This window comes from Maylandia zebra, linkage group LG15, assembly GCF_041146795.1.
Source record: "Maylandia zebra isolate NMK-2024a linkage group LG15, Mzebra_GT3a, whole genome shotgun sequence".
NCBI classification, from domain to species: Eukaryota; Metazoa; Chordata; class Actinopteri; order Cichliformes; family Cichlidae; genus Maylandia; species Maylandia zebra.
Genome location: NC_135181.1, coordinates 26,346,645 through 26,370,158, shown reverse-complemented (window position 1 = coordinate 26,370,158; position 23,514 = coordinate 26,346,645). Strand labels below are relative to the sequence as shown.

At 44.2% G+C, this 23,514-nt stretch overlaps 2 protein-coding genes across 4 annotated transcripts in view; both read right to left on the bottom strand.

Moving 5' to 3' along the window:
* The window catches only part of arid1b (AT-rich interactive domain 1B), a 40,191-nt gene extending 31,509 nt beyond the window's left edge, over positions 1-8,682 (bottom strand). For all 3 annotated transcript variants that reach the window (XM_076874209.1, XM_076874210.1, XM_076874211.1), the window contains exons 1-2: positions 7,635-8,682; positions 2,770-2,961 (exon numbers count right to left, since the gene is read on the bottom strand). In XM_076874209.1, the coding sequence (XP_076730324.1) occupies positions 2,770-2,961; positions 7,635-8,648 (1,206 nt within the window). In that variant the 5' untranslated portion in view covers positions 8,649-8,682. The remainder of the gene's footprint in view (positions 1-2,769; positions 2,962-7,634) is intronic.
* Positions 8,683-16,723: 8,041 nt separating this feature from the next.
* LOC106674931 (interferon-induced protein 44) lies at positions 16,724-21,912 on the bottom strand. The gene is made up of 9 exons (XM_076874534.1): positions 21,848-21,912; positions 21,706-21,744; positions 21,581-21,617; positions 21,264-21,460; positions 20,566-20,621; positions 18,905-19,078; positions 18,651-18,822; positions 17,452-17,552; positions 16,724-17,364 (listed from the first exon to the last, which is right to left on the bottom strand). The coding sequence occupies exons 2-9, from the start codon at positions 21,740-21,742 to the stop codon at positions 17,203-17,205; spliced, it is 936 nt and encodes a 311-aa protein (XP_076730649.1). The 5' UTR covers positions 21,743-21,744; positions 21,848-21,912; the 3' UTR covers positions 16,724-17,202.
* Between the last annotated feature and the right edge of the window lie 1,602 nt (positions 21,913-23,514).

Sequence of the window (23,514 nt, the reverse complement as noted above, 5' to 3'; positions counted from 1 at the left end):
CTGCAGCTGCGGGATTAACCGCCCTGCTCGAGAGCACTAAAGTGGGACAGAAAGCCGGCAATGTCTGCATAAATATCAGGAAGACTCAGACAGACTTCAGGCTGCACGTGGACTCTGAAAGCCTGGACGGGCCTTTAAGCGACCTCACCTCCAGCACATTGTTTGATCGAGAGCATTTCCTCACCAGCATGTCCGTCAATACTGCAGCTTCACTGAAACAGAGATTACAGTCGGAGTTCATGCTCTAACAGTAACTCGGTAACTTCCTGAAACCAGGTTGAGTCTGCGGCGCTCAGACAGGGAAGCCAAGGGTCAAATTTTGTGTGGAATCAGAGAATAATAGTCCCGGGGCCACTTGGGCCTTGCGCTCCCATGAAACTCATTACTCTCTCTCTCTCTGCGTAATCAGACACAACAGCGGTGACACAAAATCCCTCAGGCTTAAACCATCTGCAACAATAATGACACCGTCCAGCCCGAGAGTCAGAGGGAGAAACACCTGCAGGTGCCTTCCTCACAGCTCTGAAACCAATCAGGTTCTTAGAGCTTGTAACAGAAAGGTGAGACGAAGCCTGAACTGAAAATTCACTGACTGAAGCTGAACATATATCTTATAAGGAAGAGAAACCCAACTCGAGAACACACAGGTTCAGATCGGAGCTCAACGGCCTGACAACAGCGCAGAGGCCGAACCACAAGATGTTTCCACCTTCTCCGCCTGCTAGAAGATTCAAACCAGCACAAACAGGTGCAGACTTCCAACAGCTGAACCACGGAGGACAATTTCAGACTCTTACTGTCCTCAGAATTAGATTCAGGCCCAACAGTGATGAAACCTGAAGAAAGGTTCTGTGGCTCACAGCAGCAGGTTCAGCCAGGCTACACTCCTCCTTGTCCTGCTCACAGCCAGAGTTTCAAATTTTCAACTTTAATGTCAGAAAAAATAAAGTTCACACATGACTACACAGCGGCTCCAATCTTCATCAAAGACTGAAACAACTTCCCGTTGTAACTTTTCAAATTAAAAGTTCCTCATCTTCTGGGTGAAGACTGAATCACTGTCAGTCTAACAAAGCTACTTTTCTAAAAACTCTTCTGTTGACTGGGACTTTTTATCTCCTTATCAAATACCAGAAAACTACAGAGCTCACATGGACTCACTGCAAGTGTTAGGACCTGACATGTACAGATAAACACTTGCTGAGTGTTTTAGTTCTTTATTCTTCTCTGAAAGCTTTAAAATCCACAGTATGTGTGGATGAATTCAGCGATGGCTGATTATTATTAACCCATCATCACTGGGACAGACAGATTTATTCTACCTCCTGATTCGTTCGCTGAGAAGAAGCTTCGCCGTCTGTTGCTCTCTGTGGCATTCGGCGGTGTTTACCCACCAAAGGATCCAGTCTGCTCTGAGCTGCAGCGTCAGACTCAAACTGGAGTCTAAAAATAGCCTGAGCCCAGGGTGTACCAGAAATAGCCTGACCCGGACCGGCCCGGCAGAAGCCGTGCGGTCTGACTGCATCAACAGAGGCCTTGTCCACAGTGACAAAACGGTGACGCTGCAGATGAATCAGCACCAAGGGAACGAAGGCCTTAGTTTCCATAAACCAGCTCAGAGGCTGCTGAAGACCAGCAGAGCAGGAGCAGGGACGGCAAACTCACAGGAGATGTTCTCATTAGTCATCCTGGGAGGACATTAACGAGCCAACAGTCTGCATGTTAATGAGTATCTGGTTAATGCTTCACACGTGTATCCTAATGTGGAGAGTTACAGGAAGCTCTCGGGTCCTCTGGCCTGTAGTAAAGCAACCTGATCTCTACAGAAATCAGAGTTTTACATATCAGCCTGATGCTGCTCTGCAAACATGTCTCACCGCTCTGCAGCCACAATGAAAGCACTGATTTGGGCACTGATCAGGTCTATTTTATCACCTACAGTAACCAACCCCAGACGAACACCACCACCCACCACATTGGGCTGCCTCGCACTCAGATTTAACAGTTTTCCAACATCACATAAAGTCATGAGAGTTATAATGACTGAAAGAGTGAGGTCACAAACACGAGCTCCTCCACAGAGGCAGGCTTAGGAGCTCAGAGGAGAGCTCCTGCTCCTCCATGTCGAGATGCTGCAGAGACAGACGTCTGCATTACCCGCTTAACTTCAGGCAGGTGGGAGATCAGGAAGGAGGGTGGAGTCAGATAACTGGCAGGTTTCACCCCAACATGAAGGTTTTTAATTGGGAACTTTTGTCTATACAAATTCTCCCACAGTGTGCAGCTCAGGATCCTTTCAGCGCCGTAGGTCAACCAAGCATCCTGGGTGGATTTAAGGAACCAGTTAAACTCTGCATAAACTCATCAAATCATTTAAATTTTAAATCCCATCTTAAATGTATTTTTATCACCTTTCCAGTAATTTCAGGGAAATTGTAGATTTCTATTTTTCATTATCTGAAGATGGTCTTGATGCTGTTATACAACTAAACTGCTTCTAACTGGCCAGTGCAGCCACAGAAAGAAATGAAAGCCTGTAAATTACTGATAAGCATCACTTATTTACTGTGACAATAAAAAAAGTAAAGCTGAAGACTTTCAGGTGTCTGATTTATGATCAGATTTATGGATGTTCAGTTTTATTGACGTCAGATCCTGTAACTGCAGAGTTTGAAATCCCACCCAGAACTACAAGTTAAATTAAACTAAAGAATTATTTTACATTAATTCGTCCAAATGGAACCTTAAAGACACATCTGAGCCTCCTACCTGCTGCTGAGGATACTGCATCCCTCCCATTCCCACCTGCCCCCTGCTGGACATCCCCATTGGGTATCTGTGGGGGGTAGGGGAGCCGTAGGGCTGTCCAGGGTACGGCGCCCCCTGTTGCTGGGAGTACGGGTTGTTGCTCATCCCGTATAGTTGAGAACGCTTCATCGCCATCGGGTCCATGGGCGACACCTGAGGAGGAGAACACGGTGGATAATTAGTGACGCCATGAACTTAACACCATGTTTAAAGACACAACACGTGACTCTGATTCATCAGTGTGACAAACCCTCTGATGACTACAGAGCAATGACATCATCAACATTCATATTAGTAAGACTGAGGAGGTACTGCATCTTTCTGTTTGTTTCCACTATGAGAAATCCAAACTGTCCGTTCATCAGTTTTCTTCCACCATTAGCTCAGTCTTCTATATCCATCAATATCCATCTATATATCCATCCGTCTGACTGAGCACGCTCACACTGATGGACCGATGGAAAGTTAAATATCTTTATATATAAGCTCCACTCTGTGTGTCTGCTTCGGGGCTTGGCCTACTGCCACCTGCTGCAGATAACACACCACACATTATCCTAGTAACTTACCCACTGATTTGGTTTGTCTGTTTTCACTGAGGTTCATGGCATGTGCTCAGGTGTGAGGGGGTCAGGTGTGTCTCTGAGAGTGAACCCTCATCTGCGGCATGCTGAAGGCCTGCAAGGCCACTTTAAGCCGGAGTCAACAGTCACGCCTGGGTACACTTTAATATTCACACTCACTCTGTATTTGACACACTGACATAATAATAGTAGGTGAGAGGAGTGACTCAGAGAGAACAGATGTTTCACCGCCGCTCCGGCAGCTAAAAATAGAAACCGCTGACGGAGTTTACGCTTAAAACAAACTGATGCAGACTTTTAATCCTGTCCTTTAATCTCCTCTCACTACACAGCAGTCAGCTGAGCAGAGTAAATAAAGAGAAACCTCAGGCTGGAGCGCTGCCAAGCCCACACAGCTGCTTCAAGTCAGGCAGAGGATCCACAGACCGGATGAAAACAGGAGGACAGGAAGCTGCTGCGATCCATTTTCCTGAGTACTGCTATCATCACGATTCACGACCCTGGCCCAAACTGCAGAACGTGTGTTTTATTTGGACAAACCTGTGGTCAACGCAACATTTGTAATATTTAGTGTTTTACTGGCTGATTTCTTGTAATGGAGGCTGATGGGAATTGTTGGAAAAAGCAGGAAAAAGATTAAAACTCAATGGGGTGCTTCATCCTCCTCTGTTGCATTTGATCCAATATGGTGCCGGTTAGCCATTATAAATTTTAATCATCAAAAACCAGCAAATAAAATCACTGAACACAAGTTTCATTTCATATATCGTAGATTGGGACTGGCTAACAAACGGGTGGGTGTGGCCAAATCAAGTCAAAAAGAGACTACGAAAATAAAACGGCTGATAGTCAGCGTGTTTTACCACAAGGTGGCGCTCAAGTAAGATAACATTGCTCAGTACAAATCACATTAACTCAAATACCCTGCAGACCACAGGCATGTTTAATATAATGAATAATATGACCCAGAGATAGGCCACAGTAGTGCCACCATGTGGTGTGGTACAGAACTGCTTTAATCTCAGGAGGTTTGTCAGGAATCGCAATTTTCTACTGTTTTTTTTCTATTAAACATACAAAACTGCATCACATCGAGCCTGCACCTTTTTCCAGTCAAACAGCCCAATTTTACTCCCAGAACATCAAATTCTGCCGTTTCATCTGAGCCATCAGCATCTCACAGAAACACGCAGTCATTATGATTTATCGGGTTTATGTCGATAAATGTCGAGTCCCTCACTTCCACTTCATCATGTACCCACTGACGTCACATTTAAACACTATAGATCAGCATCATTAACACGCAGGGTTAATACTGCAGAGGCGCGTTTTAACCCAAACCACCTTTTCTAAAGCTAACCAAACAGTTTTTGGAGTCTACGATGCCGAGAACAAAGCAAACATAATAAGGGACAAACTGCAGCCTTCTCACTCACAAGCTTATAACCTACAACACCATCAACGTTCCATCCTTCTTACTGGGCCCGGGCCATATCATACTGTTCATGGTAATACCGGTATAATGTTAGGTAATGATAAGAAAATGAAAAATCGCGATAGGATATGGGTAAAACGCGCATGCGCAGCACTTTTGTTTTCATACGCACATGGCGGAAAAAGCATGGCAGCAACGGAGAATGAGAAGGGCGAAAGCGGATCGTTGAATGAAACAGATGAACCAGAAATGGTTTGTAAAAATGGTGCAACTTCAGTGATGTGGAACTGGTTTGGCTTTTGTCCATCAGATTCACACCAAAGCACATTTTTTGGTACAGCATACAAGCGGGCTGTTGTTATTACCGGTATTACCGAACCAATTTTATTGGTTTTATTTGGTGTTCTCCGTTACTAACAGAAGACCCAACAATTAAACTATTTTAAACTTTAATATCTGAAAACACAGCCAACGTGTGTGTGACTCCTGCATGTCAGTCATCCGATCACCAGCTCCATAAACCAACACATTAGCTCGACTACAGGAATAAACTCGTGTATGAAACGTGCAGGCTCTGAGGCGTTGCCCTAAAAGTCTTTATTTCAACTAGAAAACAAAATCATAAAATCATGCTCCACAAGGAGCGTCCACACAGGCCGAGGCCGGCAGTGAGGAGGCGGATAGAAACGACAAAGCAGAGCTGGCCGATCCACAGCAGAGATATTACAGTTTCTATTTTCCTTAGTATTTATTCTGATTTCAGTTTTTATATAAGTTTCGGGAGGTTTACAGAGTGAAAATGTTTAGAGTTTGTCCTCAGCTGACTCAGAGTCCCGTAGACGAGGACAAACACACAACATCTGCATTCATTTCATATTTCACCTCCTTTTAGTTGGGTTTATTGAGCTGCTGTAACAGTAATTTCACAACTTTTAAAATTTTTATTCTGCTAATTAAAATGCTGACTGCCACCTAGTACTAGTTTTAAGTTTAGTTATAATACGATATATGAACCTCGGCCCTTTTGAGACAACAAATGAGAGGAGAGGATTGTGCTGACTGCCATATGAAAGTCCAGTACACCAACTGAGAAGCAAAAAACCCAGATAGATTTTATTCCGGTTCACTAAATAACCTGGCCCTCTTTGTTCAGTCTTTGTGGGTGCAACGAATTCATTCTTTCTTTTTTGTGTAACACAGTGTGATTACACAAATCCTCATTTCTGTTCAGGGCATCAACACGTGGAATTAAAACTGAAACAAATTTAAAGAGGAATCAGTCTTGTTGCCTCGTGTCATCCTGTACACTGAGCTGTGCTCTCCCATCTGCCTGCAAGTTAGAGTTTCTTCATGTAAGCACGTATTGCATCATATTTTCCAATAAGCCAACACACAAGTTTAGCTAATTGAACCTGATCTCAGACACAGGAGCAGACAGTTTGCTGACAAAGATTTCTACCTGTGAAAAAAAAAAAATTGTGCATGGTTCATCGTTTCTAACAAATAACTGTGTTCTTGTCCCCATTCGGAGGAGGTAACGGATGGTTAGTGAATGATAATTATTCACTAAAAACACATTTTATTAAAACAGAAGCTGATTTATTGAGTAGCTGAAAAATTCCTTGTTTGCATCCAGTCAAATGATTCTGAAAATAAATTAAGGGATCATAATTCCATTATTCAATGGTGACTTAATCACCTGCAGACCGGCATTTCCATTGTTTTCTGCTATTTTAAAGACCTGCTAATAATTCGAAATAATAACCTGTCGATTATTCCATAAAGAAATCATTTAAAAAAAAAAAAGATCTTGTGAGTCTATTAACTGCAGTTAAACCGTGACTCTGACGAGCTTCTACAGTGCACCGCCGGTCCAGGTAAAGTGACACTGACATGGAGTAGGGATGACCGGGGTTGAGGCCTCCTGCAGGCCGGGCTGCAGCGGCGGGTCAGCCAGTGTGTTAGCCCCAGTGTTGTGCCGGTGGTGATGGGCACATGGCTAATCTGCATGAGTGAAGGTCAGGGCTCCCGAGCGGAGATGGGGCTATTAATAGGCTGCCTGCCAAGAAAGTTGTGGCCGGAATCAGAAGCTGAAGTGGCCGCTGTTGCAGGAGGAAGCGTCACCTGATTAGACCCGAGTCCCCGCCACACTGTCTTCTCCCGGCGGGGTAGAGAAACAGATAAAATCCGAGGAAAGAGCTTTATTTACCGGTGACCCCTCAAAACACATCATTAGCATACGCGAACTGTCAGATTTGAGCGGAGCTGTCAACCGTCAACCCTGTCACCATTTAAACCGCGATCTTTTCAAGTGTAACAATAAAACTGATTACAACCACCCAGTTTACATTTTTATATATATTTATAACAAATTCGACCTCTTATAAAATCAGCAAGCTGCCTACTTTCACACACGAAGGCCTTTGCCGTTAACGACAGCTATATGCTAATGATAGCTTAGCCTAGCGGGCTAAAAGCGAAGTCACCTTGGACACAATCGAAAACTTCCCCAGCTTCTGTCATCACGAACAGTCGCCAATGCTTGTCATTTATAAAAGCAAGTAATCACACAATACAATTTGTTTGCTTTAGAGTCCTAAACGACTCACGTGGGTGCGGTGCTTAATTAATGAATCTGTCTGCAGTGAAAATTAAAAAAAAGAAAAACACACACCTAGCTTAGCAGCTAGCTGCCGTTAGCTATTTGGGTTAGCATCGCGGCTGTTAGCAGCTAGCAGGTTACCGGTGGTGCGATGTCCACCTGTCATTAGTCAGGTTATAAACGGTGTTAATAAGCTGTTATTCACCTGAGCCCTGCCGCCACCCTGCCCGGGATTCCCTGGGCTCATGGTCGGGTGATTTCTCTGCTGTCCTCCCCAGCCGTGAGCCCCGGAGCCGTACTGGGAGCCCATGTCTTTAGCCAGCCCCATGCTCGGCTGTTGCTGTGCGGGATTATTATAATCTGGATATCCACCTCCATAACCCCGCATCATCGGACTCGGAGAAGTTAATAACTGGTTCAAAGTTGGTGTAGCCCCTGACGGGTGCTGCTGTTGTGGCTGCTGCTGCTGCTGACCCTGTCCGGGAAACCGCTGAAACCCGCCGCCGCCTCCAGCCGGGGAGCTGCTAGCAGTCATCACCGCCTTGCTGTGATTAGCAGCGGTCGAGCCTGCGCCGCCACTGCCGGGGCCCAGCAGGTTGTTCCCCTGGCGTGACGGGCTCATCATGCCACCGTATCCACTGTTCCCGTACCCGGGCCGGTAGTTCGGGTAGTGGTTGTAGGGGCTGTTGTTGCTGTAGCCTTCGTGGGAGTTGTGGACCTGATCCATGGTGCTGAGTACGGAGCGCGCCGCTCTTACCCCAGTCCCTGGGCTTTGTTGTCCGCCATGTTGATCGAAGCTAGGCCCTCCTCTTCCATTCCCATAATAATGATTAAACTCGGAGCTGGTCCCAGTCGGAGGAGGGTTGTTGTCGGTGCTGCTGGTGGCTGATCCCAGCCTGGCATCCATCCGCTCCTCCTCCTCCTCCCTTTGATTCAGCTCCTGTGCTCGGCTGCTCCCCTCCTGCAGGATGTTTGCTGTGCATCCATGCTGCTGGACGCTGCTGCTGATGGTGCTGATGGTGTTGTTGTTGTTTGTGTTGTGGTGTGTTTGCAGTTGGAAGTGGAGCTGCTGGACAAGCTGGCTGAACGACGGAGGTGTTTGGTGGAATGAGGAGAATGATGATGACGATGATGAAGATGAAGGAGGAGGAGGCTGGGGTCCAGCACCACCGGTGGCACCACAGATACCTAACGTTTTCACTGGATGCCCACTGAACATCCCCGTCTCCCTGCTCACCGCAGCAGAGGCACGGCCGGCCTGGCCTTTTGTCCCCCCCCCTCTCCGATCTCGTATCCCCCTCCAGGTTCTCCACTGACATCACTCATCCCAGTCCTTCACTTCTCCTCATCTCAGGGGGCTGATGCCACCTGCAAGGCCACAGGTGGAAAGAGGGCGGTCAGTGGCAGAAATTTCTCATAATAATAAAAAGCCCAAAAACCCACTCTTCAGGTCTCACACCTCCCATGACCTCTCTAATAACCCCGGTCAGATAAGCCTGCAACACTGATTGGTGTTTTTACCTTTTCACCCCCGAAATACCTGAGCCATCCATCAGCAGCTGCAGCGGTTCTTCTTCTCTGTGAGGAGGTGGAGGGCTGATGCCAGGACATTTTTTTTCCTTTAAAAAAGTCTGATAACCAGATGAGTTGGAGTCACTTTTTCATGTTTTGTGACTAATCTTATGACCGTGCTCCTCATCCTTCCTGTTTGCAGCCACAGAAAGAGCTGAGATGTTCCCGAGTGCTTAAAATTATTTAGAAACATATCTCTGTGCAAAGCTTGAAACATGAGCACAAATGATCTTTTTTACAGTCTGAGGGTTGGTCAGTAGAAATAAGCAGTTTATTTCCCCAAATAGAAAAACAAAACAAAAACATAATCATCCTGAATCTTCACCAGACAGAAACAACGAGAGGAAATCATCTTGGTGTTAAATCAGCAACAAGAAACACGAAAGCTGAGAATAATTATCTGAAAGCCGTGTGCCGGCAGGTGTGGCAAGGCATCCAGCACCTAACCAACTATAAGATCAATCTCGGAGCTGCGGACGGTGACCTGGAGCTGGCAGAGGAGCTGAATATCTTCTTTGCCCGCTTTGAGACCAGGGTACCGGAGGTATTGGAGCCACAGCAGCAACACGCCACCCATAGCAGCACCACCCTCACCCTGGAAGAGCACGAGGTGAGGCGCATGCTGCAGGCTGTTAACCCGAGGAAGGCGGCGGGTCCTGATGGTGTGCCAGGTCGAATATTGAGGGATTGTGCAGGACAGCTGGCTGGGATCTTCACCAGGATTTTCAACAAATCCCTCGCACAGGCGACTGTCCCACTCTGCCTGAAGTCCTCCACCATAGTCCCCTTGCCTAAGAAGCCCCACATCACCGGCCTGAATGACTACAGACCGGTGGCACTCACCCCAGTGGTAATGAAATGCTTTGAGAAGCTGGTCCGCAGACACATCACAGCAGCCCTGCCCCGCAGCCTGGATCCACACCAGTTTGCCTACAGAGCAAACCGATCCACGGAAGACGCTGTAGCCACAGCACTCCATGCTGCATTAACTCACCTGGAAGAGCATGGTAGCTATGTGCGGATGCTCTTCGTGGATTACTGCTCAGCTTTTAACACCATCCTTCCACACAAACTGGTGCCCAAGCTACAAGACCTGGGGCTTCCATACAGCACCTGCATGTGGATCAATAGCTTCCTCTCGGGCCGTAGACAGAGAGTCAGAGTTGGCCATCACACATCCTCAGCCCTGAGTCTCAGCACTGGCTCACCCCAGGGCTGTGTGCTCAGTCCACTGCTCTACTCTCTCTACACACACGACTGCACTCCTCGCCACCACAGCAACATCTTTGTGAAATTTGCAGATGACACCACAGTGGTGGGGCTCATTTCCAAGGGAGACGAGTCTACGTACAGAGACGAGGTGGAGCAGCTGACGTCATGGTGTAAGGCCAATAACCTCCTCCTCAACACTTCAAAAACCAAAGAACTCATAATAGACTTCAGAAGGAAAAAGGCAGAGATCCAACCACTATTCATAAATGGGGACTGTGTAGAAAGGGTGGCAAGCTTCCGCTTCCTGGGAGTCAATATAGAGGAGAACCTTTCCTGGAGTGTGAACACCTCCGAGCTGCTGAAAAAGGCCCAACAGAGACTGTACTTCCTGAGAATTCTCAGGAGGAATAACATCACACAGAGACTGCTGGTGTCCTTCTACAGAGCCACCATTGAGAGTGTTCTAACTTACTGCATATGCATCTGGTACACTAGCTGCACAGGGGCTCAGAGGAAAGCACTCCAAGGGATCATTAACACCGCCCAAAAGATCACTGGCTGCCCTCTCCCCACACTGGAAGTTCTACACAACGCCCACTGTTTTAAAAAGGCCCAAAACATCATAAAAGACACCTCACATCCTGGCCACTCCCTGTTCGAACTGTTGCCCTCAGGCAGACGGTACAGGGCAATCAGAGCAAGGACTAATAGACTCAAACACAGCTGTTATCCAACTGCAATAACACATCTGAATACTACAAAAAAATGTCCATCACGCCACTCGTGTTAATCTATGCACGGTCTGAAGCATGTGTGTGGGAATGTATGTGAATGTTTTACTGTTATATCTTATTAGTATTTTAAGTATTCTATCTATTTTATTTATTGAATTTTATTGTTTTATTTATATTTTGATATTGCTAGGGATGATGCAATGATCGGGGACCATTCTTAATTTCGTTGTTCTCATGACAATGACAATAAAGTTTCTGATTCTCTGATTCTCAGAAACAGCTTACATGTGAGTTTACGTTCTATTATTTAGAATCAAATAAAACACAAACATCACTGATCTTCAAACATCACCTCACCTTCTGACTAACGACAAACAAAATGGGTCCGATTTTTCAGCTTATATACTGAAACTAAAGATTTAAGGTTCTTCTTTTTGCTGGACATTAAATACGAACAAGCAGCAGAACATCAACATTTGACAATTGAAAGGAAAAACCTCTGACTCTAGTAAATGCAGTCCATCTACGTCCCCCACTGCTGCAGTATAGAAGAATCCAAGTTTAATTTTAGTGAATTGAAGGCCAACACAATTGAATCAGATGACTCATTTTCCCCACAAATTTCAGATTTTATCAAGTTCTCTCCATATTTTTACCCTCATCATCCACCTGCTGTAGTTCTGTCCCATCAGTGAGACCTGCTTCACAGTTTGAGAACCACTGCGCTGTAAGGTTGGGGGTGTGGGGGGTCTGTGGGTTCAAGTTGCTGCCGTGTTTTGGGTCTATTTGTCCTCTTAGAGCAACGAGTCACTGAGGGTCACCAGATCACAGCGGCCTCTCCGTCCATGAGTCCTCACTGAGGCTGATGAAGATGAGGATGAAGCGAATAAGAGGCCTTCACAATCAGCCAATCTCACCCAGTCTGAGATTTTAGCCGATCTCAAAACCATGAAAACACCAAGTGAGAAAAGCTTGGTGTTCATCCCTCCAGGAAAGAGTCTGACTGATGGCTCAAAACCTTCTTAGGATCCTTTTTGCAGGGTTTTTCTCTCATTTTAGTTTTTTCAGCTGTATTAAAATAATGTGAAGGCTGGGACTGAGAGAAGACGCTATGGTGACCCTTTTATTGTCAAAACTAAAAATACTCTCACAGCTCCACATCATGCTCAGCGTCCTGCTCTCTCCATGCTCTTAAACTTCACCGCCTGATAAACAGGGACCATTTCACCCTCCTGAAATCCCAGTTGAACTCAGACCTGTGTGCACATTTCCTCACTGCACTGTACTCTTCAGACGAGCAGCAGAGTTAAACCTTCTTTATTTTAATGACCAGAGGATATTAGTAAAAAGAGCACCAATGAGAAAGAAGCATCGTTTACATGTTTAAATATTTAAAAGGAGTAAATATATTTATGTATTTATGTATTATATTCATTTATTTATTTCAATAAAAAAGTCTGTGTATACGAGTCCAGCTCTGGATTATTCTGTTTGGAGATTAAGTTTTTATTATTCACCTTTAGGGCCAAACCTGCAGTTCCTCTGGTGTCCAACAGGGGCAGCAGTGAGTCAGTCCCCATGGTAAAGCTAACAGCAGAAACAAACATGTTTACATCCTGATACATTTTTACTGATTTTTTGGTCTCTGTAGACCATTTCCACCTTTACCTGTACGGGGGAGGATGTTTTTATAAGTCACCCATTTAAACTGAATTGAGGCTTAAAGTTTGTGTTAATAGGGGGCGTGGCCTCCTTAACCTGGATGGTGACGCAGGCGCCGGTACTAACTAGCTGTCTGCTAACCTTCACCTAGCTGAACTGGAGCTCTGGATCGTGTTTGTGCTGTTGCAGCTTCCTTTTAGTGAAACTATCTGAAGTGTGCGCCTCAGAGAAGAGAAGAAATCATCCACATGAAGGTTTCCCATGCACAGCTGCTGCTCTGCCCTCAATGAAACATCTGCCTCAGAGGACGTCTCCACCTCAGCGTGCAGAAATGCGAGCATGAAGGAGGTCCATCAGGGACCTTCCACCACAGCACTGGGAGCAGCCCAGTCAAGTAAAGCAGAGAAACTGGGTCAAAAAGCAGCAGCAGCTCTCAGGAACGCTGTGATGGAAACCAGCGCTCTGCTCTGCTGCTGGAAACACAACACCCAGAATCAAACTGACAACAACCTGAAAACATAACCATCACACACTCAGGTTAGAGATACAACAACCGACACACACACAGACAAGAGATACAACAACCGACACACACACACACACACACACACACACAGACAAGAGATACAACAACCAGGTCAGAGGGCCCGGTGGCGCCAGTGTCCGGCAGCCTCGCCTCTGTCAGTGCGCCCCAGGGCAGCTGTGGCTACAATGTAGCTTGCCATCACCAGTGTGTGAATGTGTGTGTGAATGGGTGGATGACTGGATATGTAAAGCGCTTTGGGGTCCTTAGGGACTAGTAAAGCGCTATATAAATACAGGCCATTTACCATTTACCATAACACACACAGGCTAGACATACAACAACCAACACACAGGCTAGACATACATTAACCAACACATGCACAGGTTAGATACAACACAGCACACATCAGTAATTATTAATCTGCATTTCCACTGGTCGATTGATTGATTAGGTTACTTTTAAAGACAGTTAGCAAATATTTAAGTGATGATTTTCATTCTTTCACTTTATAAAAAACATCAGGAGACATTTAATGATGTCACCTCAAGTTCAACCTGAGAGTGAGTGAAGCCGGTCCAGTTTAATGTATCACATTTAATGAATATTAAAGGTTTTGTGGACATAAACAGGTTATGCTCACATGCTTCAGTTACTGACCTTAGCTCCGCATAAAGACTTTGTCTTGTGATGATGATTCACTGTAACAGGCTGGAAACACATCTAATAACACACAGCTGTGTTAAACCAGATTTCAATTTATTGGTCATAGCTAGGGATGGGTATCGTTTAGGTTTTATCCGATACCGGTGCCAAATCGGTACTTTTGAAACGGTGCCGGTGCTTAAACGGTGCTCAAACCGGTGCTTAAAGAATGGAGAACACAAACTTTGTCCAAAAACCTCTCATGTTCAGCTGTTTTGTTTTTTTTTTGTAAAAAGATAGCAATGTTAGCCTTTTCTGCAGCTATGGGGCATATATGGTATCACTCTTGGCTGGAAGCAGTGCTTAAACAATGGAAAAAAAACACAAACTTTGTCCAAAATCCTCTCATGTTCAGCTGTTTTCCACTTTTTCTTTGGTCATTTTAGCCTTTTTGTCCAGGGTGAAGGGAGTATCTGCCATCAAACAAGAGGACAGCTGCATGTAGCTATGATGATGTTTGCTAGTTCACCTTACATGCATTAATGTAATAACGTGGTTAGCCTACTCAACGTAAATTACACACGGACAACATTAAGCGACTCACGCAGAGAAGAACGGCTTCTGCTGCATCATCATCCGTCATCATTTCTGCTACACTGGCAGGGCTAGGGGCCAGGACTCTATTCTTCGGGTTTTGGGGGGATGTTGCTCCGGTCCGATAACTGGCAACCCACCCAACGTGCACAGTGTGAGGTCTCGCAGCAAGCTATCAAATACGGCGCATTTCTCGGCTTTTAAAAAAAACCGCTATGCGTCGCCAGGTGTTTCATCGGATTTGAGGTGTTACCTCCTTTGACAATATCACAGTATCAGCTTAAAGCACTTGTTGCTGCTGAGTTTGCATCTTTTACTGTGAAGTACAGCCAGACTTTTGACCGCTTCGCCTTGGACATTTTTAATCTGTAGCTCTGCTCTAACTGAACGTACGTACCTGGCCCCGCCTACTATCCTGGGAAACGTAAAATGATTGGCTAGAAGTGTATCACAGCTCAGGAAAAAAAAAGCACCGAAATAAAGCACCGAAATGTGCGCTGCTTTTCGGTCTGGTTACTACCGTTTATGTCAGAACCGGTGCCATCATGGCACCGGACACCGGTACCCATCCCTAGTCGTAGCTTTATGTTCATGTTAAATATGCCAACGTTGACCCTGTAATGTAAGATTATATTCAGTTATGTTGATGTAAATTGAATTATTTTTGCAAAGATCTAATTCAAAAGGACCAATTTTTGAATGTAGACCTAAATCTGTTTTTGCAGTCCAGTCTCTGCAGACAAGAGTCAGTCTTCAGGTTTCTTGTTTGACCTTAATGCTCAAACACATTGGCTGAAGGCGTTTTGTTCTTTATTCTTTTTCCCCTGAGAATCAGAACGACTCTAAAGATTTCGGAAGGTTCAGACTTTATGTTTGTCTGTTATTCTTGTATTAAGCTCCTCAGGGTCTGGAGCGGGTTTTGGTCCATCACGGATGAATCTTTTGAGATGAAATCCTGAAATCCAGCAGCACCAAAAGGAAAGAGCAGAAAGTAAAAGCATGCTGCCCTCTGCTGGAGCTCTTTAGCAGCACACTAAGATCAAACTCACGACCTGCTGATTATTCAAAGTTCTTGTGAAACATTGCCTACATCGGTTGGTGGCACAGTTGGCGTGGGGCACCCACAGTTTTGTTGTACTTGTACAATGACAATAAAGAGATATTCTGTTCAAGAGAAAATTATTCTGGAATCTTTTACATGATTTTCAATTTTTTCAGACCCTGCCTCTGAACATGAGCACCAACTAACAGGAACTGTGGTACAGCATGAGCAAATATGTGAGGGTGGTGCAGGACATGCATGAGAACAGTGAGACAGTCAGAGAGGCTCATATGGTTTGGACATGTGCAGAGGAGGGAGGAAAGGAGGAAGACATCAGAGGAGATCTATGGATGTGATGAAGGAGGATGCTGGTATAGGGGGAGATGTAGGCAGATGATTCAATGAGGAAAAATATTATGAATGACAACAAAGAAATGCATTACATAGAATGACTTCACATAAAAGTGAGACCATAAATGTGTGAAGTGAAGAAGTTTTCTCTGAGGGGTCCTGAAGACAAAAGCTAAAAAAAAACAAAAAAAACAAAACACTTTTAGGTTTAAGGCTCAGCTGCTGTGATGCTGCAGACCCAGATGAGCTTTAAAGGCAAACCTTCTAATCATTTCTAACACATGCATGAGACAGTTTGTCTTTGAACAGAGAAGTAGAGAAAGCTAAAGCTGTGTAACCACAGGATGCACAGGGTGTGTACTCTTTCCTGTTTCCTGTGTTCTTGGTTTCGTTTTTGTGAGCTGGTAACAGTTCAGCAAGAACAATGATAAAACCAGCTCAGCAGACACAGCTTCATGTCAGCAGCTTTCATTCCTGAAACACAGGTGTGGTGTTTGAGTTCACAACAGCAAACAGCTTGACAGTTTCACATGTTCACTTACACATGACTGGACCCCTCCACAGGCACATATATACATACAGGTCAGTGCTGGAGTGCACTGTTGACACAACAGTGACTGTGAGAGTTTCTAATGTCTAAATTGTGAAGCTTCTCTCGGTGAAGAGTGAAAAATGTAAACCTGCTTGCTTCCAACTTCCTGTGCTGTTAAAGTCTGACTGAGCTGAGAACTGCAGATGAGTCATTCAGTCTCTGTCCTCCATCAGTGTCTGTAACTTCATCAGAACATCTCTGTTCAGAACTTCTCAGAGCTGCAGTTTTTGTGAGGCCCATTTTTAAAAAAATATTACTTTCTGTTCCTCCAAATTAAGGTCGTAACACGTTTCTCGCTCTATCTTCACTTTCCAATGAAGACATGAAATGAACTCAGAAATGACCTTTACAAAAAGGAGTCGTTTTTTATCAGCTTGTTGCAGCTTTATTAATGGATCAATAATGTTAAACATACAAACATTTTTCTATCAAATTTAACACTAAGGTGTTCATTTCATTAAGTTGTGTTTACTCATCAGAGCAGAGGAAACATGTTTTAGACACCACACATACACTGAATACAAATGTCATATATAACTAAAAGCTGGGATCAAAAAGTTCAATATAAAAAAAAGAATAAAAATGATTTGAGTTTGGCTCTCAGCTCTGTCCGAGTCATCATTTCATGCAGAACTGTGACTGCTCCTGGCACTAACAGCATCTTCATTACTGACACTGGATTGACCAATCAAATCTCTTAGCTTAACTGGCCCCTGCCCTACCTTTCCTGTGTGCTCATGCACCTTATTGAAAGAGGTTAGTGTGTGAAAGAGAAAAGGTGGGGCTAAAAAGCTTAGAAAGAATAAGAAACTAGAAATAAACTCAGTAAACTGAGAACATCTGGATTTAGGATTTGTTGAGAAAGTCATGTCCTCTTTCGATGATGCGTCTGAGGGCGTGCAGAATTAGAACATCAGCGCCATCCTTCAGGTCAGATTCTGAGTGGATGTTCTTCACTGGATAGATGTAGACAATGTTGATCCCCGTGTCTGCGCTGAACTTAGTAATCTACATATGAAAATCACAACACTTTAGTTTAGAAGTGAGAGATTGGACCAAACCAAAGCTTGCACTGAAATACTTAAACTAATCCACCTTTTCCTTTAGAGATACGCTTTTGTAGACGTTCCTGATATCTCTGCTGATCTTCGGACAGGCCTCATCAACTTTGGTGAAAAGGACTATTTGTGGGACCTCTGAGGAAACACAAAACATAAATATGGGTCGAGAAAAAAACGTGTGTTTAAATGATGTTTTTACAACAGCGAGTACAGGAGCTGCCTGACGTGCAGTGGAGACTGTGAAAGCCCTGTGACCTCTGAGTGAAAGAGTAAAAGCATCTGGTCTGCTGATCTGAGAGAGCGAGGCGGGACGTACGGGTGCAGTAGGTGAAATGGGCCACAACCATTAAAGATAAATAAAAGGATCTTAAAATGGATTTGGAAACAAACTGGAAGCCAGTGAAATGAGGCTGAAACTGGACTGAGGACTGAGTGGAGGCCTGGCTGAACCCGATAAAAAGCTCATTGCAGTAATCAAGATGGTTATAAAAGCATGTATTAATGTTTCGAGGTCACATGGTGGACAGAAGATGATTTTTCACAGCTGCCTCAACTGAAAAAAAAAACAGAATATTCCTGCTGTGCTTTCACGAACGTCGAGTGTCAGAGCAGAATCCATTTTCATCCTGGAATTCGTGACAATGAATTTCTCATGTAGGGCCAGAGAGGAAAGCTCAGCTCATGACCCATGAATACCTGTTATTAATCTCTGGCTCTCTTCCACAGCATGATTTTGTCCTGTCTTCCTTCTCTCACCCTAACCGGTCACAGCAGATGGCCGCCGCTTCCTGAGCCTTGTTCTGCTGGAGGTTTTTTCCTGCTAAAAGAGAGTTTTTCCTTCCCACTGTTGCTCATAGGAGGTCATATGATTGTTGGGCTTTTTCTCAGTATGTATTATTGTGAGTTCTACCTTACAATATAAAGTGCCTTGAGGCGACTGTTGTTGTGAATTGGCGTTGTATAAATAAAATTGAATTGAATGTTTTATAAATTTACTTCTAATTTCTATCTCTGACATGCAGAACATAGGATTAGATCCGTGTTAGTGCAGCATGACATTCAAACAGGGATGAGCTCTCCTGGAGGTCTCATCACTGTTTTACCTGAAGTTTCACTCAGAGTGAGCGTGAGCTGAGAGCAAACACAGGGTTGCTCAATGACTGCAGATCACTTCACTTCTACTGGTGTCACTAAAAACACTGATAATCCTGATTCTGTTTAAGGTGCTCTTACCCATTTCATCTGCTTCATCTCTGATGTCCTCGATTACCTCCATGTCCTCTTGCTTCATGTTAGGTATAGTGCTGGCATCAACGACAAAAACCAGAATGTGCACTTTGTCGCTGTCTGAAGGACTGCTGTTGTAGTGTGGGTCATCTTTGGACAGTTTACGTTCAGGATTGAACTGAAAAACAAACTGAATGTATCGATGTGTGACCAAATGAATGAATTCTTTAAACTCAATATCAGAAATACAGCAACTGTACCCTGTAACCTTCTTTGATGTGTCCCTTCAGGGCCCGTTTGACGTCCTTCACATGCAACTGTCTGATTTTTCTGCTGCTGGCGTTCAGTCCCGCCATGTCATTCAAGACAAAAGGGTAATAGCAGTTTGAGTCTCCCTTTTGGATCTTGAAGGCTTTATACTGTGGACCAGAATATCAGAGTCATTGAGTGTGGAGTAGTGCTGACCTGTAAGTCTTATTTTCATCATGACTGCAACAAAAACATTACCAACAATGTCCTGTAAGTTCACCTCAGCTAAAGGAGTCCCAGAAATGGACCTCTGCACGTGTTCGTGCAGTTGCTGGGTGCCTTTTTTACATTCTTTCTCTTTGGCTCTCGGAGGAGGCAGACACACTTTTTCTCCTCTCCCTTATCTTCCCTGCTTATGTCCTTGTCTAGTCTCGTGTTTTTTGTATTACTTTCCCTGGAACACTCTCTCACAGTCTGTTTCTAAAACCTAAAGAGAATTATGGATTTGATCAACTGGTCTCTGAATGCTATTGACACCCTTTTCTCAACGAGAAGTCTGGGCTCGGGAGAGCCCGAGTGCCCTGGAGGGACTTTCCCTGCCGGATACACGATGGACGGGTGGCAGGAATGGAGGGTCGTGTGCCTGGCGGGACTGTCGATCGAGGACGCTGAAGATATCTACCTATTCGGAACCATGATAACAGGGTTCTTGCTGATCTGAGCTGGCTTGGCCCTGACTTATCGGAGAATTAAGAAAGCGGAACCGGCTGTTCAAAACCCCCCAAGGCTGCCCACTGGGATTGAAACGATGGGACGAGGCGCGACTTCTGAGAACGGGCTCGAAAGCAGCATGGTTAAGACCTTGGAGACGTTTACAGCTGCCGTAAATACTCAGAATAACACCTCTGAACATATATTGGGATAGATCAAGGAGAGGCCTGCTCAAAATAACAGCCTTGAGCGAAAGTTGGATTACATTGCAGAACAGCTCACTGCAGTTGTGAGTTCTCAGATTCGGCTGTTTGGGCAAAAGAATGAAAACACCAGCAAGTTTGATACCATCATCGGGAAGCTCGCGGTTCTCCAACGGGAGATTGAGAGACCAGTGTCGGAGTGTTAAAGAACAGCTTTGAAATTCTCATGAGTTGTCACAAAAGAAAAATTACCATCATAATGCGGCTACCCCTTCGGCGCCAGCTGTGGGCTCAAGGCTGGAGCCGAACAAAAACTCCCTGATAACGACTGTGTTGAGTCTGTTCCTTCCCATTCCCTACAAGGCCACCTGGGTTGGCTGGAAGACTGTTTACTTAGCCTGGCGGGGCGAAGGACACTGTCTCAGCTGAACTATGGACACGCACACACATACATATACTGATACTGATAAGCACTCACTGACGCATCACCCTCCCTACCCCGGATCCAACGCCACCTCCAACGCTTACCTCCCCTCTGATGTGGACATCGGGTCAGCTGGAGGCGCAGTTGAAAGATTGCAGCGGTCCCAGATCAGATGGACACACTGGAACTCTTTCCCATGTTGCTGTCTGTGTTTATTGTGCTATGGTGTGTTGATATCTGTGCATTCCTGCATTATCCTTCTGTGTTACACATTTCGATGTTTTTTTTTCCTTGCTACCTAGCCTGACCTGTCTCCCCAATGTGATGTTTGTGTATTGTATGTACGGTCGGCAAGGTCTGTCATCTCGGTTGTGGGCAAAAGACCTGCAACTGACAAATGACAGCTATCTCTCATCTCATTTTTTAAAAATCATTTTGGTTTAAAATATGCAATAAAAACAAAATATATTCATTTACTTCGTTTTGGAACATTTTTTAATGGAATTATCTGACCTAGGTTATTATACACAACTAAAGCTGAAGTGAAACATCAAAACAAGTTTTGTGAAAAAACGTTTCAATCATTGATTGATGAATATAAATGATTAACACTTCCATTTTTGAAAGCATTCTTTGTTTACAGCATTTTTTCCTCACCTGCCTAAAACTTTTGCACAGTACTGAACATCACCCAGTGCTCCTCCCTCTTTTTGATGTACAGACTCACCACAGCCATTTCTCTCCATAACACTCAACCTACTCAGCACCTCCTCATCACCCATGTTCACTCCAGTCACCACTACCTATTCCTGGGGAAATCTCTACCACTTCATCTGATTTATTCTGGAATTCTTCTTAAGAAATCAGCTGACTATGAGAGAGTAAAGTGGGAAGCACTGACTACTTTTTTATTGAATGAGCCATCGCTGACAGCAACATCAATTTTTTTTTAAAACTCCGTACAGACTTTTAAACAATGGAAAAAAAGAATAATTTCTTACTCAGTCTTATCACCACAATCATGCTTCATACCTTTTTTGTGCAAGATGAATGGGAGGTGCTTCGGACAGGAGACCTGTCTGCATGCTCTGTTCTGTAGGACACTTTTAACAGAGTTGATGAAACTGGACTTTCCAGCTCCAACTGGGCCTTGTAGAAGAATCCTGAGCTGCTGTTCTTTAGTCTGAGGCTTGTAGCTGTTCACATACTGTAGATCGTCCTCTTTATTTCTGCTCAGAGGAGACAACAAAACATTACATCACATTCTGGACACTGAACAAGTGATGGGCTGAAACAGGAAGTGATAATCAACAATAACAAATGTTTCTCAGAGGCCTGTAAATGCTTACCCCCAGTTAAAGTGCTTCCTCCATGGTGCATCAAGCACTGACAACAGATGTTAAAGAAAGAATGACATCATTGGACAATAACTGATGTTCACTGGATGGAAAATAGCAGCTCTGACCAAACTTACATTTTACTGGAGGAGCTCTTGAAAACAATCCTCCCATAACTGGAACATAAAGCATTTATTTTTAGATTTAAAGGAATTATTTAATGTTTGCCTTAAATCAAAATAAATGACCAACAGCAAACAGACATCTGAAGGAGCGTACCTTTGCTGTGCTGATCTCTCCCCCCTCACTGAGATGTAGACAGTCTGCAGCCCAAATACCAAAGTGTGAAGTTACAGTCACCACATCCTAAAGCTCTTTTAACTTTCACTTTTCTTTCTTATGAAACAAGATTTTGAAACTGTACCTATAAAATCACTGGACACTTTATTAGGTACACCTTTCACACCCCCTTCAGCTTTAACTCTTTGTGGCACAGATTGATAAACAGTCTTTTTTCTTTTTTAGTAGTGTTTGAGGTATTAAGGTTTTTTTCCGTGTTAATCTTGACTCCAGTAAGAGTTTGACTCTGTGCCTTGTTCTTGTTTTGAACTCTTAGTTAACAGATTCAGCTTCTAGTTAGGTTTTCTAGTACTTAGAGTTTAGATCACTGTTGCATTAAAAGAATGTAAAGAGGAAAACAATGAATTGGGACATAGCAATGGTGTATGTATGCTGCAGCTCTCGGTTAGCTCCACACATGGAGAAAGTAATATTCAAAATTAGATTAACAGAAGAAACACGTAAGGAAGAAGATAGAGAATAAGATACTAAGGCCATAAAGGACTATTTAACCCCTCCTGGATGTCCGCTCACAAGGTTTGTGTACTTTAAATGTTTTTTTTTCTGTGATTAATAACTTTTTTATTGATTGACACAAAGTACAAGAATGCATTTCGATGTTATGTTTTTTATTATTATTTTCTTCCGTTAGCAGTTCTCATTGGTTGTCAAGACCAGAATAAACCTTGTTTTATTACTCTACATCTTGCCTACGTCAGTCCTTGAGGGTGCTACAGAATAGAATAGAATGTCTTTATTGGCATTGTCACAGGTACAACGAAATTGAAAGTGGTTTCCGATTAGTGCATCATCCATAAAATAAAAAGTTGTATTAAAATCAAAAATAAACATTTTAAAGTGCTAATAAGAATAATATACCTAGACAATGGCCTGAGCCCACATGCACAAAGACATCATACACCTCATTCATTTCACTAACAGTATAAACAGACGTTCACATACATTCACACACACATACCTCAGCCAGTGCATAGATCATTTCAAGAGCAGCGTGATGACCATTATTTTGTAGCAGCATTAAGACATGTTATTGCAGTTGGGTAAAAGCTGTGTTTGAGTCTATTTGTCCTTACACTGAGTGCTCTGTACCATCTGCCAGAGGCCAACAGTTCAAATAGGGAGTGGGCAGGATGTGAGGTATCTTTTATAATGTTCTGGGCTTTTTTAAGACAGCGGTTACTGTGTAGATCTTCCAGCGTGGGGAGAGGGCACCCAATGATCCTTTAGGCAGTGTTAATGACCCTCTGGAGTGCTTTCCTCTGAGCGACTGTGCAGCTAGTGTACCAGATGGTTAGAGTTTAACAGCTTCCGGTATGATGGCGCCTGTGTTTGGCTTTGCCGCTGCCGGCTGCAGTTTGTCTTGCTCTGCTCTAGTGCAGTTTTGTTTCGGCCTTTCTGTTCTCCTTTTTTGTCACTGATGTGTTGGCTCCCTTAGTCTATGATCGCCTGATGCTCCAATCTATTCGATCCTCTATGGATGGTCTGGATACCTTATCCTCCTGCGACGGCATTTTCCATCCTCCGCTGCCGGTGTATGGATCTTCATCAGACGTCACCAGTGGTACATTTTTGGGACAGCGCGATGG